The following is a 15,521-nucleotide window of genomic DNA, read 5'->3' as shown; positions in this document are numbered from 1 at the left end:
ACACACGTGAAGGCAAGGGAGGTAATAATCCCAAGCCTATTTTAGATAGAACTTTAGAGACCCAAGACCACACATTTAGCAAGTTATAGAGTGAATGACAAACTGCGTGGACCTTACAGTCCAAGATCTGCATTTCCAGTGACAACAATGCAATGGATGAGGGACCTGACACAACAGAAGGTTCCAGGGCTAGGATGAGACTTGGTAGGTCAAAGGGAGAGTCCCACCACTTCTTCCTGTGCAGTGGGAAAGCAATTAAGAAAATGCAGCACACTGGTGGCAGCTGGAGAGTTGGCAGGCTTCTCAAGAGAAGGACTGTAAGCAATGTCATAGGCCAGGAAGATGGATGGGGCCCATTTATGCACCAAGGCTGGCGTACAAATGGAATCTTGCCCAGTCTGACTGGCCTTTCTTCAAAGGTGTCATTGACAGATGAGTATCTAAATGTTTTTGTTTAAAAAAGAAAACACACAAAAGAGAAAGAAGAGAAGAAAACAAAAAACAAGAAAATGAAACAAAAAAACCTCTTTCTACCCCAGACATATATAGCCAATGAACATGAGATGACCAGGTCAGGCCTGGGAGTGAAGCTGGCCTTTCCAAGGAGTCCTTGATAATTATTTGCATAGTTGTACACCTCTTCTTTCAGAAGAGTTCCACTTTAACACAAGGATTTCATTGAGACCTAACATTCCTGCCAGTCGGCTGTCTCCCATCTGCTGTTGGGGCACACTGATGGGAGAAAAGCCTGCTCACATATTCATCTTCATCTGCCAAAACAAGGCTTCTTCCCCAATTAAAATGGCCTTTTTAATTTTAGAGTGGTAAACAGTGTCTACTTAATTTGAGGAAAATACACAGAGGAAAGTTACCAAACCTAATCACACAGTGATATGATGGTTGTCAGAGTCAGGAAAACTTGGGGAGGGGGTGCTGAAGAGGCCGCTCTGTTTTTGGAGACAGAGAGGTCTTCTTGAGGTCACTGCCTTCGTGGGGCTGCATCCACAGCAGCCTTCAACATCAAAACCAAGCAATTCTGTTTTATCTTATGTCTACCAAAGTTTGAAAAAGGTTAACAGTCACCAATTCTAAAAGGTAAGGACTAAATACGGTTCTTTAAATGACCTTGCTTCTTGGCCTTGCTCTGTAATTATCTTCTGAAAATCGGGGCCATTTGGCATACACAGAGAAGCAGTAAATAGGAGGGTGCCTTCTCCACCCACTCAGGGTGGACCAAACTGTGTCTTGTGACCTGCCTGTGGTCTATGGCCAGCGATGCAACTCGACGATAGACTGGCATAGCATTTGGAAAGTGCACGTTCTTCTCTAGACTGGATACACAGTGTTCAGGCTCAGACCACGTTTCATCCATACTCAGCCAAACAGGCATTTATAAATGTAAGGCATTTGGAAACATGTGAGCATAGTTTGTAAACTTGGACAGAGGTGGCTGGGACAGGCACAGTGACCTTAGGGCTGATTCTTCACGATGACTAAACTAGAAACCCAAAGAAAGGGTTTTAAAAAGAAATTTCAAACAGACAACCAGATATTCTGGCCAGACCATGTCATTGACAGCTGCTGCATGTGGCCTCAGCTCCTGGGAGATAACATGCCTTCAGAATTAGCTCGCTGGACCAGCCTGGAGGTAAGCAAGTCTGACCTCCTTTAAGCATAAGTAAATCTTGTTGAGTTAAATGATCCTGTCTCCCACTTTCCTCAAGGAACATGAGACATTAAGTGACAAAATTTGAAGACAGCAACTGTGAATCCTCAGAGCCCATATCTCCTGGCTGATTAAGAATAGGTCTGCTTAGTTCAAGATGAGCCACAGGTCAGATACATAAGGCTGTCATCCTTGTCATACCCAGTAACTCAGGAATAACCAGGGCAACTACCCCCAGATCTTTCAACCCTACTAATACAATTATACATAGGCCAAGTCAGAAGTAAAGTGGGGGGAAAAAAGCAGTATTTCCTCGCCAAAGAACAACCACTTCAAACAGGTATCCTCCATCTGCTCCATTTATACTCCTTCCCACAAATATTCAGTGTGTGAAGACACAGAAGTGGATGTTAGGTCACCCTAAAGTACAACCTATTGAGGGAGACTGCTGGAAAACAAAAATCGCTCTCTTTAGTAAACCCAGCCAACACCAGGATGGTGCTTGGAGCATATCACCCACCCATCAACCAATGGTTCCAAAATGATCAGAATAAACCATGTGCCAGACACACCCTCAGGCCTTGTTTTTATGTCAGCATCTGTCTTCAAAGAGGGCTTTTTGCTAGTTGCCAGCCCTTTAGGCCAAATGCCACCAATGAAAGCCCCTAGCCATCCACAGACAGCTGCTGACACTCCTAGAAAGTGAGAGAAATGGAAAAAGCCAGAAACAGGACTTCTTTGACAATTCAAGACTCTCAGTCATATAATATTTTGGCTTTCCCCTGGTCCCAAACCCAGCACCTGCAGATACAGCTAACTCTAATTCCCCAGGGGGATTAGGGGGATGAAAATCTCAGTCTCTCTGGAGAAGGGCACATTTCAGTTTGTGTTTGCCTAAAACAAACCTGCAATTTCCTTGTATGCCCACTGTCATCCTAATGACACAGAAGCTGGAGATCTGGAGTTTACTTTGAATGAACATGCTACCTACCATCAAGAAATTCTCCTCGGCAAGTACTGACAATTTCTTACTGGCTCAGAGTTTAAGGATAGAAACGCTGGGAAAGTTTTCTGTTTTCACATCAACGACCACCAGCTGTCAGTCTTGGTTTGAAGGAGATGACACCAAGCTGAGAAGGAAGTAATTTAAAATTGTTTTCTCCTTTGAAAACCTTTTTGGAGGATAAGTGTGCCTCGCAGAAGTAGCCCACTGGCCGGATGAATGGGTGCCATGCTTACTTCATGGACTGAATCAATTATTTACCTGCCACCACAGGAGATTTCCGTTCATCCAGGAGCTGGATGGATGTACTCGCTGTCACCACATTGCTTTTATTGACTGGTCCTGTGAAAAGAAAAAACACCACAACAAAAATGAAGATAATTACAGTGTACACGTTAAGAGAGTAATCATATCGGTCTACAGTCACCAATTCTGCAAATTGTTCTGGGGCTTGGTCCCAGGCCCCAGAGTCCTCTGAGGTGTGGATGCTCTGCCTACGCTGCCAGGCCATGAGTGCAGTGCTGCGAGTCCTCCCAGCTGAAGGAATCAGCGAGTTGAGTTATGACCACCAGTGCACTGGGGAACATCCAGCCTCTTCACATCGAAACCATTGACCACCATCGAGGGACCACATTTTTTGGTAATCTGTGGTTTCAAATTGCAGTGTTTACTTGTGTCAGTGGTCATATTTACACTGCCTGTCTAAATATAACCATGAAGAGCTGTATGAGGGCTTTGAAATTATTTTACAAGTTGGCGACTTTAGCTCTGATTCATTGGTTAAATCTTTACTGATCTATAAAATTGTAATTTCGAGCCCAGTTTTTCTGGGCAAAATTATTCTAAACAGGGATAGAGCTAGAGCATAATCATCACTCCAAACTATTATTATTCTGGTAACAATATGGCATTAGTATTAAGAGATTTTCAATTACCAGCAATGGTTCCAATCTCCGTGAATTAAAAGATACTGAGCACAAATTCTGAATGCCTGGAGTTAATAATTTAGTCCAATGCCCACCTGCTAAAAGGTGCTCAATGAATGTGAGTTGGATGAAATCCAATTGAATTGAGAAGCAGGGAAAAGTCAAACCTGAATATGAATACACTTAGGACCAAAGTAATGAGAAATTTTCTCCTGGCCCAAGTTTAAGCAGCAATAAAAACCAGTTTCTTTTCTAGTTTGTACAGGTATTCAATACATAGCAGAGAAAATTAAAGAGAGCTCCACCACAGAGAGAGCTCCACCACAGAGACTTGCAGTTGGTGATTTTTAAGATTTTCCTGGACTCTAAGGGGATTATGAAATGTCCTAAGATGTTATGTCATCTGTAACTTTGTCATGAACAAGGTAAACTCACTTCATTATACCATTACATTGAAAGTTTGGTGAAAATCCCAGTTACCAAAAACCAATCCAACAACAGCTTTAGTTAACTCGATGATTCCAGAAACAGAAGAACAGCAAGCTAAGTTCTATTATTTTTCTTTAGAGGATTGTGACAAGGAAGTCTTAAGAGATTGCTTGACAGAAGACAATGTTATTATTCATAGGTCTGCAGCAGAATGAAAAAGTTCACTGTCTCTTGATATTTTCAGCAATAAAGTGTGGTGCAGACAAGCACAAAGAAAGAGCTTCAGGCCAGGCACGGTCCCAGCACTTTGGGAAGCCAAGGAGGGTGGGTCACTTTAAGTCAGCAGTTAGAGACCAGCCTGGCCAACATGGTGAAACCCCAACTCTACTAAAAATACAAAAATTAGCTGGGTATGGTGGCGGATGCCTGTAATCCCAGCTACTGAGGAGGCTGAGGCAGGAGAATTGCTTGAACCCAGAAGGCAGAGGTTGCAGTGAGCCAAGATCGTGCCACTGCACTCCAACCTGGGTGACGAAGCAAGACTCTGTCTCAAAAAAAAAAAAGACGGGGTGCGGGGGGAGAGAGAGAGAGAGAGAGAGGAAAAGAAAAGAAAAGAAAGAAAAAAAGAAAAAGAAAAAGAAAGAAAGAAAGAAAAAAGAATGAAAGAAAGGAAGCAAGCAAGCAAGCAAGCAAGCAAGCGAGCCTCAGACACCTGGAAATTTATGTTTGAGAAAGCACACACAACTACAGGCAGGCATACACACAGGTCTATCAGCAAAGGAGCACAGACCCAAAGAACCTTAGACCTGAAAAGAATCTAACAGATAATCTAGTCTGAAATCTCAAGCAGCAAAGAATCTCATCAATAACATTCAGCCTCTCCTTAAATATGTCCATTGATGAGGGACTGTCTTCCTAATGAGCCCATTCAACCAACTGTAAGAGCACTCTTTGCTCTCTACAAATTTCAAAAGCACCCTTTCTGAAAATATTTTCAGTCATGGAAATGAGAAAGCACCAAGCCTTAGGGAGGGGGATTGGGCACAAACCCTGGAGAACTTCCCTTAGGACTGAGTTAGGAATATTTGTAGAAGATTAATATGAAAGGAACTGATATATGTAAAATATAACTACAGATTGAACTTTCCAGAGCAACCCAAGTTTACAGAACTAGGTTTCCTTCATCTCTCAAGTTTCTGCAATAAGCAGTATAGAGTGAGTACCCAAAATACCAGATGCATGAGGCAAGAGAAAAAAAAAATACGAGGAAAACTGAAGCATTTCCAGTATGTTTTGCTTCCAAAACTGGTGGAAATAAGACATCATTCAGTTCTTTTTGGAGGCAGGTGACTTTAATTTTTTATACTATCATATCATAAACTCTTAGGACTGAAAAACTAATCGGCTACATGCCTGTCACTGGTAACTGCAGGCTCCTGTCAAGAGAGCACATGGTTATACAAAGTCAGTCCTCAGTCCGGCATATCAGATTAAATCAATTCATTCAAATGGGGAACAGTGGACCTCTGCAGGGATGTGACTCACTGAAGGTTCTGGCAAGGGATGCTTGAATTTTCTCTAAGTGGGGCCATGACTACATTTAAAAAAACTGACTGACAAGTTTCTATTAAAATCCCATAGGATGCAAAACATCAGCCCTGCTTCCTGAAATACATTTACACAATTTGGTAAAGGAAAAACCTTCCTTTTCTTTGAGGCTATTACTCTTATGGAACAGGTCACTGGTTCAGGGCTGACCCAATATTCAGCACTGGCTCTGAGGGTTGAACTTGGTTCCTTTCAGCATTCAGGCAGCTCCCAACACCCTGCACACAATGCCCAGACCCACTGGACCAGACAGACAGAGCCCGCCTCCAACAACGGCACCCACCAGTGCTGAACGGGATCGAGTAGACGAAGCTCCCTGGAATCTGCTCAGCGGCTCTTCGGTACCAGAGAGGGAAATGGTCTGCGTTAAAAATGTTCTCCTTGTCGCCAGCTTTCAGGAAGTCCCTTGAAGTGGAAAAGAATCAGAAGAACATGCATCACTCAGCAGAGTAAAGGTGGGCCTGGAGCACCCCGACAGCCTTCATCAGGTAAAACCAGTGTTCACTTTTAGAACCCCAACTTGCCTTTCTCAGTATAGAGGGGGCCTCACTTAACACTGTGCACCCCAGATTACTCAAAAACATCTTGCAGAGCTCTGGGAGTCAAATTCTGAGTGGGTAAAATGATTTTTCCTTGTATATGTAGTGAACTAATTGTCTTAAAGTCTGAAGCCAAGCAAACAAAGCCTACAGAAATCCTATCAGAAAACCCAAGGATGTCCCCTCTAAACCACAAAGCTTTGTCTGGCTTTAATACTCACACACATATACTCATACCCTTGGGAGAATCAACTCCTTAAGTAGATCTCATTCTTCTTAGAGCAAGTGTAAGGAAGGTAAACGTGCTTCTCAGAAGAAGTGCAAAGGAAGTAAATGTGAGCCCACACTGAGATCTTTGTAACTTCTTCCCTCACCTGCCTCCTCACTGGACAAACAGGCCTGCTCATGCCCCCTGTGTGCATCCCTGCCCTCCACTGACTCCCTGCCTTCTGCGCAGAGAGCTTGTCTATTGGGAAGGCTAGGTGCATTCTTCTTTCTGTCTCTTCTTTCAAAATCACACGCATTTTCAAAGTGCGCCTCATCTACCATCTACCCCATGAATCCACAGAAACACATGCAAGCTTTTGCCACACCCTGGGCCCCCACAATCTTGGTAACTTTCATATAGCCTTTTATTTATTTTTTGGCCTGCACAATCATCATATCCCCTCCCCAGACCTCCCAAGATCTCTAAGGACAGGAGATTTGTTCACATTTGTGCACTCTTCACAGAGCCTTAAGCATATTCAAGTCCCAGTGCATGATTATTGACCTGACATCCCTCTAGAGAGTCACATGTGCTGTCCAGCACCTGAAGCGCCTCATCTTGGCTGATACGGTGCAACTCAGGTGGTGGGGGGATGACCGCCTGGTTAGGCCACAGTCTGCTGCAGACATTTTTCCGGAAGGGAGACCATCAGGGGACAACATATAGGTAGGGAAAAGGCCATGAGTTGAAGCAGAAATGGCACCACTTTCAACCCAGCAGTTTGCAGCAGAGAATTGGATCACAAGGACCATGGAGAGAAATTTTCATGCTAAGTTGTAACTGGTTGGTTTCCTGAACTTGGCACCCAGTTCAGGAAAGCATTCAGTAGTTGCAGGGTGTGTCTAACCAGCGTTCGCTTCACCTCTACCAAAGATGGAGTGCCCACTTTTGGAGAGGAGGCCCATGCCCTTGGGGGACACCCTCCAGGTTCTTAGATAGCTCTGGAATCTACCTCCCTGTAACTTGTACTAGCATGTCCTAACTCCTTTCTAAGGTCTGGGACCTTTCTCCTCCCAATATTTCCAGGGCCTGGCTCTCAGCAGGCGCTTGGTGTATGCTTAATGATCACAAGAAAAATCTAATCTCATATCCAGATAAGAGCTCTTCCAGTATTAAACACAATTTCCTATATCTTCAAAAATAAAATTTCTCAATTTGTTTAAATTCCTTTCTATGGCCGTCTTCATAAGTGCTCTACTTTGTTAATACTGCTATAAAATTTTGTGCTACTAGAACTGGTAATTGTAGGTCAAAAATGGTCTGACATAGCAAAGCTGCTTCCATTTGATCTTGACTCTTATTGACAAAATGACTCTCCAGAAACTAAAAGTGTTTAAAAGAAAAATTTTTACAAAGCTTTCTTCTCTCATTCAGAAGGCTAAGGCCAACTTTGGAGTCATGTGCAAGATTGAGAAAGTGCAGAGATCCCCTGTGCTATCTAGAATGCTGGAGATCAGGACTTCCAGGCTCATCTTGGTAGACAAGCTCTTCCTTGTGCTGCTGTATTCAGTGGTAATGTTTCCTAATCTAAAAGTCATCAGGCTTCAGGAATACTGAAATTTTAGCCTTTTCATTTCTTTCGCTAGACATGAAATTCTTCATAAACCTGACCTGGACGGTGTGAGGAGGAGCCTCTGTTGCCTGACCCATGGCAGGATGCATTGCTACTCTCTACCCTGGGTCACAGGTGCAGCCACGACTGAGCAGAAGGTGTTCGCACTCCCAGCAGGTCTGTTCAGTGGTCATTACAGCTAAGAGGTGCCCTGTCTATGCAGCACAGGTTAATGATGCCCACAGGAGGCCTTTTTTCAGAGTCATGGTAGATGAGATGGTAGCTTGGTTAGAAGGTATGAAGTGGTCCTCACTTAAGACAGTGACATTCAGGCTTTGGGGGTGGCTGGCAATAGATCTGGAATGCTGCACATCTGGGTGTCCAGTGCCCTGCTGCCCGGGACAGTGCTGGCACCTAGGGCAGCCAGCAGGAGCCTGCGGCACTTGATCCCCATTAGCCCTGGTGTCACTGCGAAAGGACTGAGTTGCCGGGAAACCCTGGAGGCCTCTGCCAACTACTAGGCAGCGATTCTGGAGGAAACAGGAAGGAGCAACCTGATTTTACAGAATCCCAAAAATGTTCTTCAGGAAGAAAGATCCTTCTGGGTAAGGTGAAAGTCTCCTCCGGATATTAGGAGCTATTGCAGTGGTGTGTCAGGCTGGTCTAGATTCTGGGAAGAACTGGGTGACTCTGAGTGAGTAATTGAGTCTCTGACCCCCATTTACTCATCTACAAAATGGGAACAATAAAAACGCTGCACTTTACCAGGGTTGTATCAGAATTACATAACACCATATGTGAAAGAGTGTTATGGACACTGAAAACAGGCTCTAACAAATATATGGGATTCTTAAAGCCCAAGAGCTCTTTTGTTCTTGGTGGTTGAAAGGGCAGGGGTAAAGTGGCCATCTTCTAAACTTAAGGCTGTACGCTGTGAAGGCTAACATCACTGGATGCTATATGCATGTGATGTGAGAGGTCATACTGAAGGCACAGAATGTATTATAACTATAGGGGGTGACGGCCAAGTTTCAGTATAATTGACCTACTTCCAAATGCAGGTGGCGGGGGTATGGGATGAAATCTCAGTGTAGGAGACTGATGATAGTATGAGATAATTGCAGGGTAGCAACTTTATATTATCAAGTTCTCTGCCCAATACTTAAAGCTCTGCCTTTCATACCCTAGTCAAAAGCAAAAACTAAACCAAAAGTCAGAAATGCTAAAAACTTTCTCAGCCTGGCTTAGAGAGTGTATCCAAATAGCTGGATCTTGACAAATACCATTTGATGGGAGGGGATAGGCAGGTAAGACCCTAAGACAATAGATGTCAAGGTGCCTCTATATGAAGCGATGACAGGAGTTTCTTGAAGACAGAAGATTTCATCCATTCAAACTGTCAATGAGTACCCACTCTGTGGGTCACGTCATGCCACAAAGAATAGAACACACAGTTGTAGGAATTTTTAGCTTCCCAAAGAAATTTTCCATCCATTAAAAAAAAAAAATTTTTTTTGAGAGAGTCTCACTCTGTTGCCCAGGCTGGAGTGCAGTGACACAATCTCAGCTCACTACAGCCTTCACCTCCCGGGTTCAAGTGATTCTCCTACCTCAGCCTCCTGAGTAGCTGGGATTACAGGTGTGTGCCACCACGCCCGGCTAATTTTTGTATTTTTAGTAAAGACAGGGTTTCACCATGTTGACCAGGCTGGTCTCAAACTCCTGACCTCAAGTGATCTGCCTGCCTTGGCCTCCCAAAGTTCTGGGATTACAGGCATGAGCCACTGTGCCCAGCTCATCCATAATTTTTTTTGATCTTCACAGTAACCAAAAGAGATCACTGCTCTCACTTTTCAGGAGGACAGAATGAAGATACCCAAGTGAGATAAGCCAGGTACACCTCCCAGCATCCTTACTGTGGTCCTTTGTCTTTTAAATCCGTCACAATAACACAGTTATCAGACCAGCAAAGTGTCATGTTTTATTGTTACTGTTTTGCAGCTTTGCTTGTTTCAGTCTCAATGCCAGCAGCAGACTTTCTCAATGAGTATTAGAAAATGAATTCCCTTGTCTCCCCTTGCCTATCTGGATCCTAACAGGAGAAGGCAATGTGTATCTCAGCACCTCTAGTCCTTCCCAGGAACTTGCCCTCTGGAAAAACAATTGTCTGGGGGAAAAACGCTTAAAAAAGGCTTTAAAAATCAAGTTGCAACTATAATCAAACTTCATAGACGATAAATGTGAGTATCAAGAAGGTCGAAGTTCTGGAACAGAATTCAAAGCCAATCTCTTTAAATACCTAAACATTGATTGATCTGTCATTTACCAGACTTGGTTTTGTAAGGTTATATGGTGGGTGTCAGGGCCTCATCTAGCAGGGGCAAACAGCACTGTCAAGCTCCAAGGAAGCACCGCCTCCTTGGACCCCTGATATGCCAATCCCTCTCAAATTGGCAGCTACCCTGTGGCTTGGTTATTCACCTCCAGGTACCCTGAAGGTTGGGGGTATAATGTTCTGTGGTAACCTCTGAACTCTCACACACACACTTGCAAACCACTCTCTAACTTTCTGAATCTTGGGACCCATTTGTCCATGTCTTAACAATCTCTCTTGCTTCAGAGAAAAGAAATAGAAAAAACTTATTAACAGACTCAGAAAAGACTTCACAGTCTACCTACTAGCCCTGGTGAAACACCAATTTGATGAGTTAAGGGCCCGTGGTTCTCTGAAGATGCAGGGGCTGAGCATCTGGGTACTAGACCTGGAAACTCTCTGCCCACCATCCATCCACGTCTCTTTGGAAGTCCAAGGAGACACTGTCAAACCCCAGCATGCCCAGAGGGCCCACTCCTGGGTGTGGAGCTCTGCAGCCCCTCAGGCTAAGCACAGAGGCAGAGGTTTATTAGTAAAATGTAAACAAACAGGAATTGGAACAGTGACTTTTGTACAGGCAGGCATTCCTCAGCATAGCTGCAGAACAGCTGAACACCCTGAAGCCATTTGTTACGAGATGAGTGTTTCCTCCCTCTGGCGGCTCCCCCAGCAGCCGCACCACCTCCCAGAGTTCTGAAATGACTCATCAGGGTGGGAGAGGACTCCAGGACAGTGGACAGAAGCCAACAAGCGTGAGGAACAAAGGGTGGTGGAAGGGCTAACAGGCAGGTGAAAGCACATGCTGGGGCCCGCATGGTAGAACAGAGAGGAAAAATCTCAATAGGCCTGGGGTGGCCTAAATTATGTTTCTACCAGTAGTGGAATCAAGAAATGAAATACGCTTCCCTTTGAATGTTCCACTTCAGGAGCTCCCTGGGCCCCTGCAGAGGATCTCTCCTACTTACTGATTGGTGAGCTGCTCAGCCCCGACAAACAGGTTGATTCTGGAGAGGCCCGTGCGAGTGCCGAGGAAGGCAACCTCCACACCCTTGTCAGAATTTCTGAAACAGAACAACGGATGTCAGGGGGAGGCCTCTAGACAGTAAACAGATAATACATTGCATTTTAAGACTCACAGAATGTTTTTTAAAAATAGTAGTTTTGAAACTTAAACTTTAAAAGAAGATACAGAAACACACACACACACACACACACACACACACACACACACACACACACACACACACACGAGCACAGATTGCCAACTTGTATCCCTTACAAAAGTTTTCAAAGTAATACTTGCAGGAAAAATGAAGAACTTCCTGCCAACAAAAGCAGCATGTGAAAAAAATCTACTTCCAACCATACACACATCTTTATTTCAAGGTTCTGGGTGCAAGTTCAAAGAGATCAGACTAAGAATGGGAAGGACTAGCCAATTAGGGCTTAGGACTCGCTTTTTGCATCAAAGCTACCAAGTTTATTCTTGGTCTTGAGATCATTTGTGGAATCTGCCATTAAAGCAGCTGAGCCACGGAACCAAGTTTGCAGCACCCCACAGCCTGGAATTCCACGTAGTTGGAATTGGTTTTGACATCCACACAGTTGTGGGGGCACCAGCTTATCACTTCTACCAGACCACAGGCCTTATTCTCACCACCAACCCCAAAGAGATTTGTAAAGAAATGGCTTCTTCCAATAGCTCTGTAGGAGGCTACACATAGGAACTCTAAGAACGGCCTTGGCAAGGAAAACTAATATAAAAATTCACTAAATATCATTTTGTTTCAACTTCCAAGGCAAATTCTATATGCTTGAGTGTGCTCTTTAGGAGATTAGTAAGGTATATTTCTCCTATGCAAAAAGCAAATGGCCTTTCTTCACAAACACATAATATTTTTTTCCTTTCTTTCTTTTTTTTTTTTTTTTTTTTTTGAGACGGAGTCTGGCTCTGTCGCCCAGGCTGGAGTGCAATGGCGCTATCTCGGCTCACTGCAAGCTCCGCCTCCCGGGTTCATGCCGTTCTCCTGCCTCAGCCTCCCGAGTAGCTGGGACTACAGGCGCCTGCCACCACGCCTGGCTAATTTTTTGTATTTTTAGTAGAGACAGCGTTTCACTGTGTTAGCCAGGATGGTCTCGATCTCCTGCCATTGTGATCTGCCCACCTCGGCCTCCCAAAGTGCTGGGATTACAGGTGTGAGCCACCATGCCCGGTCCACAAACACATAATTTTATCCTACAATAAATGTATGAAGAGAACACCAATTCTTGAGCTTGTTTCTCTATCCTAAATGCTACTAGTAATTTGATCCAAAGTATTCTCCACGTTATCTTCAAAGTAAGGTCATTTGGTTACTTGATCTTTGATGAAAGTCAAAATGGTGGATGCTACGTTTAAGTATTTAAGGGCTGAATAAAAACCAACACTATGCATTTCTGCTTGTAGCCTACACCAAATTGGAAAGCCAGGCTGTCCAATCAGTTACAGATGGTGGACTACGAAGCAAGTTACCATTCTGGAAATCTTTAGTATGTGTTAGGAATGAATCAGCAACCTTTGCTCAAGATTTTGAGTTTCATGAGAGCCGAAAAGAAACACTACAAGGTTTACTAGAGAAAGAAACCCCAGGAAAGGCTCAATTCGTTGCCAGCTTCCCAGGAAATAAGATCCATGCCATGAAGGCAAGCAGTTCAAAGACACCCCTAATAATGAAAATGGCAGTCTCTCTGGGGCTCCAGATTTGCATACTAAACAGCCTACCTGACATCTCCATTTGGGAGACTTTCAGTTATTTTAAGCTCACGATGTCTAGAAGAGAGACTGGCCATGCCCAGCCCTAAACCTAATCCTCCCCCAGTGTCTCTTGTGTTAGCAAATAGCACCATCTGCCCAATAGCTCATGATATAAACCTGGGAATGATCCTTGATGGCTCAACCTCCCTACCCTCCACAACAAACCCATCATCAAGTCCTGGAGACCTTGCCTCTGAAGCAAGCCACAAGTGGACCTCTTCTCTCTGTGCCCACTGCCCGGGTCCAAGTCATGAATCCCTGGGAAAACTGTAGGAACCTTTACTATTGTTCTTACCCCATCACCCTCTGGTCTCCACACAGCAATAGAGAGATCTTTTTATAAAATGAAAATCTGATCATTTTCTTCCCCTTCTCAAACTCCTTCAGTGATCTTCCAGTGCTCTGAGTATAAAATCCAAAATCCTTAACCTGACTCCCAAGGTCTTGAGCCATGCGGCCCCTCTGCAGCCTCATCCTCTGACATCTTCCAGCATATCCTCTATATGTCAGCTGTGTCCACCTTCTTTAAATGCCTCCAATGTGTCAAATGCTTTCTCATCTCAAGGCCTTTGTACATGCTGTTCCTGGAATGCTGCCCAAACCTTGAACTAGTTCCCATCTTCCTCCTCCACTTTAGATCTGTTACACTTTATGTGTCTTTACTTTTCCTTCAAAGCAGTTATGATTCTTAATAATACAGCACACTATATACCACAGGTGCCATGATGTTAAGGGCTCTATCTGTGTGGTTTCTCTCCATTTCCCCAACACCTCGCTCAGAGTCTGGCACATAACAGGCACACAGACAAGACTTGATGAGTGAATGAATGAAAATGAGAACAGAATGAATGTCAGGATGGAAGGGAAGATACGATGAGGGAATGAACTATTGAATAGAAAAATGGAGAGAAACAGGATAGAAGGGAAGATAAAATGAGGGAATGAACTAAGGAAGAATAGAAAAGTGGAGAGAAATGAATCATGTAACACATGAAAATATAAGGGAAAAGGAATGGTTCTTCCTTTTCTTTTTAATCTTTAATAGTCTACCTAAATTAATAATGGTAAAGAAATAATAATAAGCTGCTAAAGCAGTTCTCATCCTAGTCTTTGATATCTACTACCACGGCCTTCCCCACAGCCCTCCACCCTCCACTTCAGAAATAAAGCCACAGGGCTGTATCTAACACCCTATGAAACTGAGCTCTCACTTCTCCGTCCTACTCACAACCTAACCTGGCCCAGATCCCAAGCTCCCTCAAGACTGCAAAGTAGAGAGAGCTGTGGCGAGGCAGGAAACGAAGTTCCCTTCCGCCTCCCTCTCTCTCGGAAGTGTCACCCTACCTCAGCGTACCAAATTTCATGTAACGTTACAACTCAAACAAATTATATGTCAAAGCCAGGAGCTTGCCATCCAAGCCCGAGCCGCTAATCTGCTCTAGCTCTTGTGGTTTGGAGCTTGGGGGAAAATTAAAGAACTTTAACACCAGGTTCCTAAAACAGTTTAGTTCTTTAAACCATGACCATATTTCGGAGTGTTGGTGAGGAAATGGCCATGAAACGAGGACACGTGCAACCACTTACTCAGATTTGTTGAGGGCCAGGCTGGTCCAATACGCTTCAATGGGGGCACTCACCACGGCGTCAAAAAGGACTTCTTGGATCAATTCTTTATCACCTGTTGGGAGGGACAGACAAGAGGATGCTTCAGCAGGACTGGAAGAGGGGCATGAGAGGCACTCATGGGCTCATTGTGCAGCGTCTGCAGGCTACTTTCTCATGCGGCATGTTGCTTTATGAGTTAAGTTCCCACTAGTTGAAAATATGAAACAGTTCTGACAGCTGGTATGCCTGCAACACAGGAGCATCCAAAGCATTTGGGCAAGAAGGTAGTCAACTGAGAGCCCTGGGTGTCTCACACTTCAGTTTCTTGCTTTCTCACCCCATCTCGTGGTTCCTGCCATGGACCAGCAGGCTGAGTCCCAGATTTGGAGACCAGAAGCCAGTACTCCTTGAACACTTGGCTGTCATCATTCCCATCTCTGTCCTCTCCTAAAACTGAAATTCTTTAGCACCCTGAAATTCTCAGCCTGTTGTCACATGGGAAAGAGATACCATAACTTAATAACCACTGGGATTCTTATTTTGTGATTCCTTCTTTTTAAGAATTGTTTCATTTTATTTATTTTTATTTATTTGTTTATTTTTTTGAGACACGGTCTCACTCTGTCACCCAGACTGGAGTGCAGTAGTACAATCTCAGCTCACAACAACCTCTGCCTCTCAGGCTCAAGCCAGTCTCCTACCTCAGCCTCCCAAGTAGCTGGGATTACAGGCACAGGCCACTACCACCTGGCTAATT

The 15,521-nt window shown here is 44.2% G+C and overlaps 1 protein-coding gene across 3 annotated transcripts in view; it reads right to left on the bottom strand.

The window, feature by feature from the left end:
• Positions 1-15,521, bottom strand: part of CACNA2D3 (calcium voltage-gated channel auxiliary subunit alpha2delta 3) — a 939,729-nt gene that overhangs the window by 166,825 nt on the left and 757,383 nt on the right. For all 3 annotated transcript variants that reach the window (XM_031009416.3, XM_031009417.3, XM_055383540.2), the window contains 4 exons: positions 14,744-14,837; positions 11,331-11,426; positions 5,916-6,037; positions 2,931-3,011 (listed from right to left, as the gene is read on the bottom strand). In XM_031009416.3, the coding sequence (XP_030865276.1) occupies positions 2,931-3,011; positions 5,916-6,037; positions 11,331-11,426; positions 14,744-14,837 (393 nt within the window). The remainder of the gene's footprint in view (positions 1-2,930; positions 3,012-5,915; positions 6,038-11,330; positions 11,427-14,743; positions 14,838-15,521) is intronic.

The sequence above is a fragment of the Gorilla gorilla genome, chromosome 2, assembly GCF_029281585.2.
Source record: "Gorilla gorilla gorilla isolate KB3781 chromosome 2, NHGRI_mGorGor1-v2.1_pri, whole genome shotgun sequence".
Lineage (NCBI taxonomy): Eukaryota > Metazoa > Chordata > Mammalia > Primates > Hominidae > Gorilla > Gorilla gorilla.
This window is presented reverse-complemented; position numbering and strand designations above follow the sequence as displayed.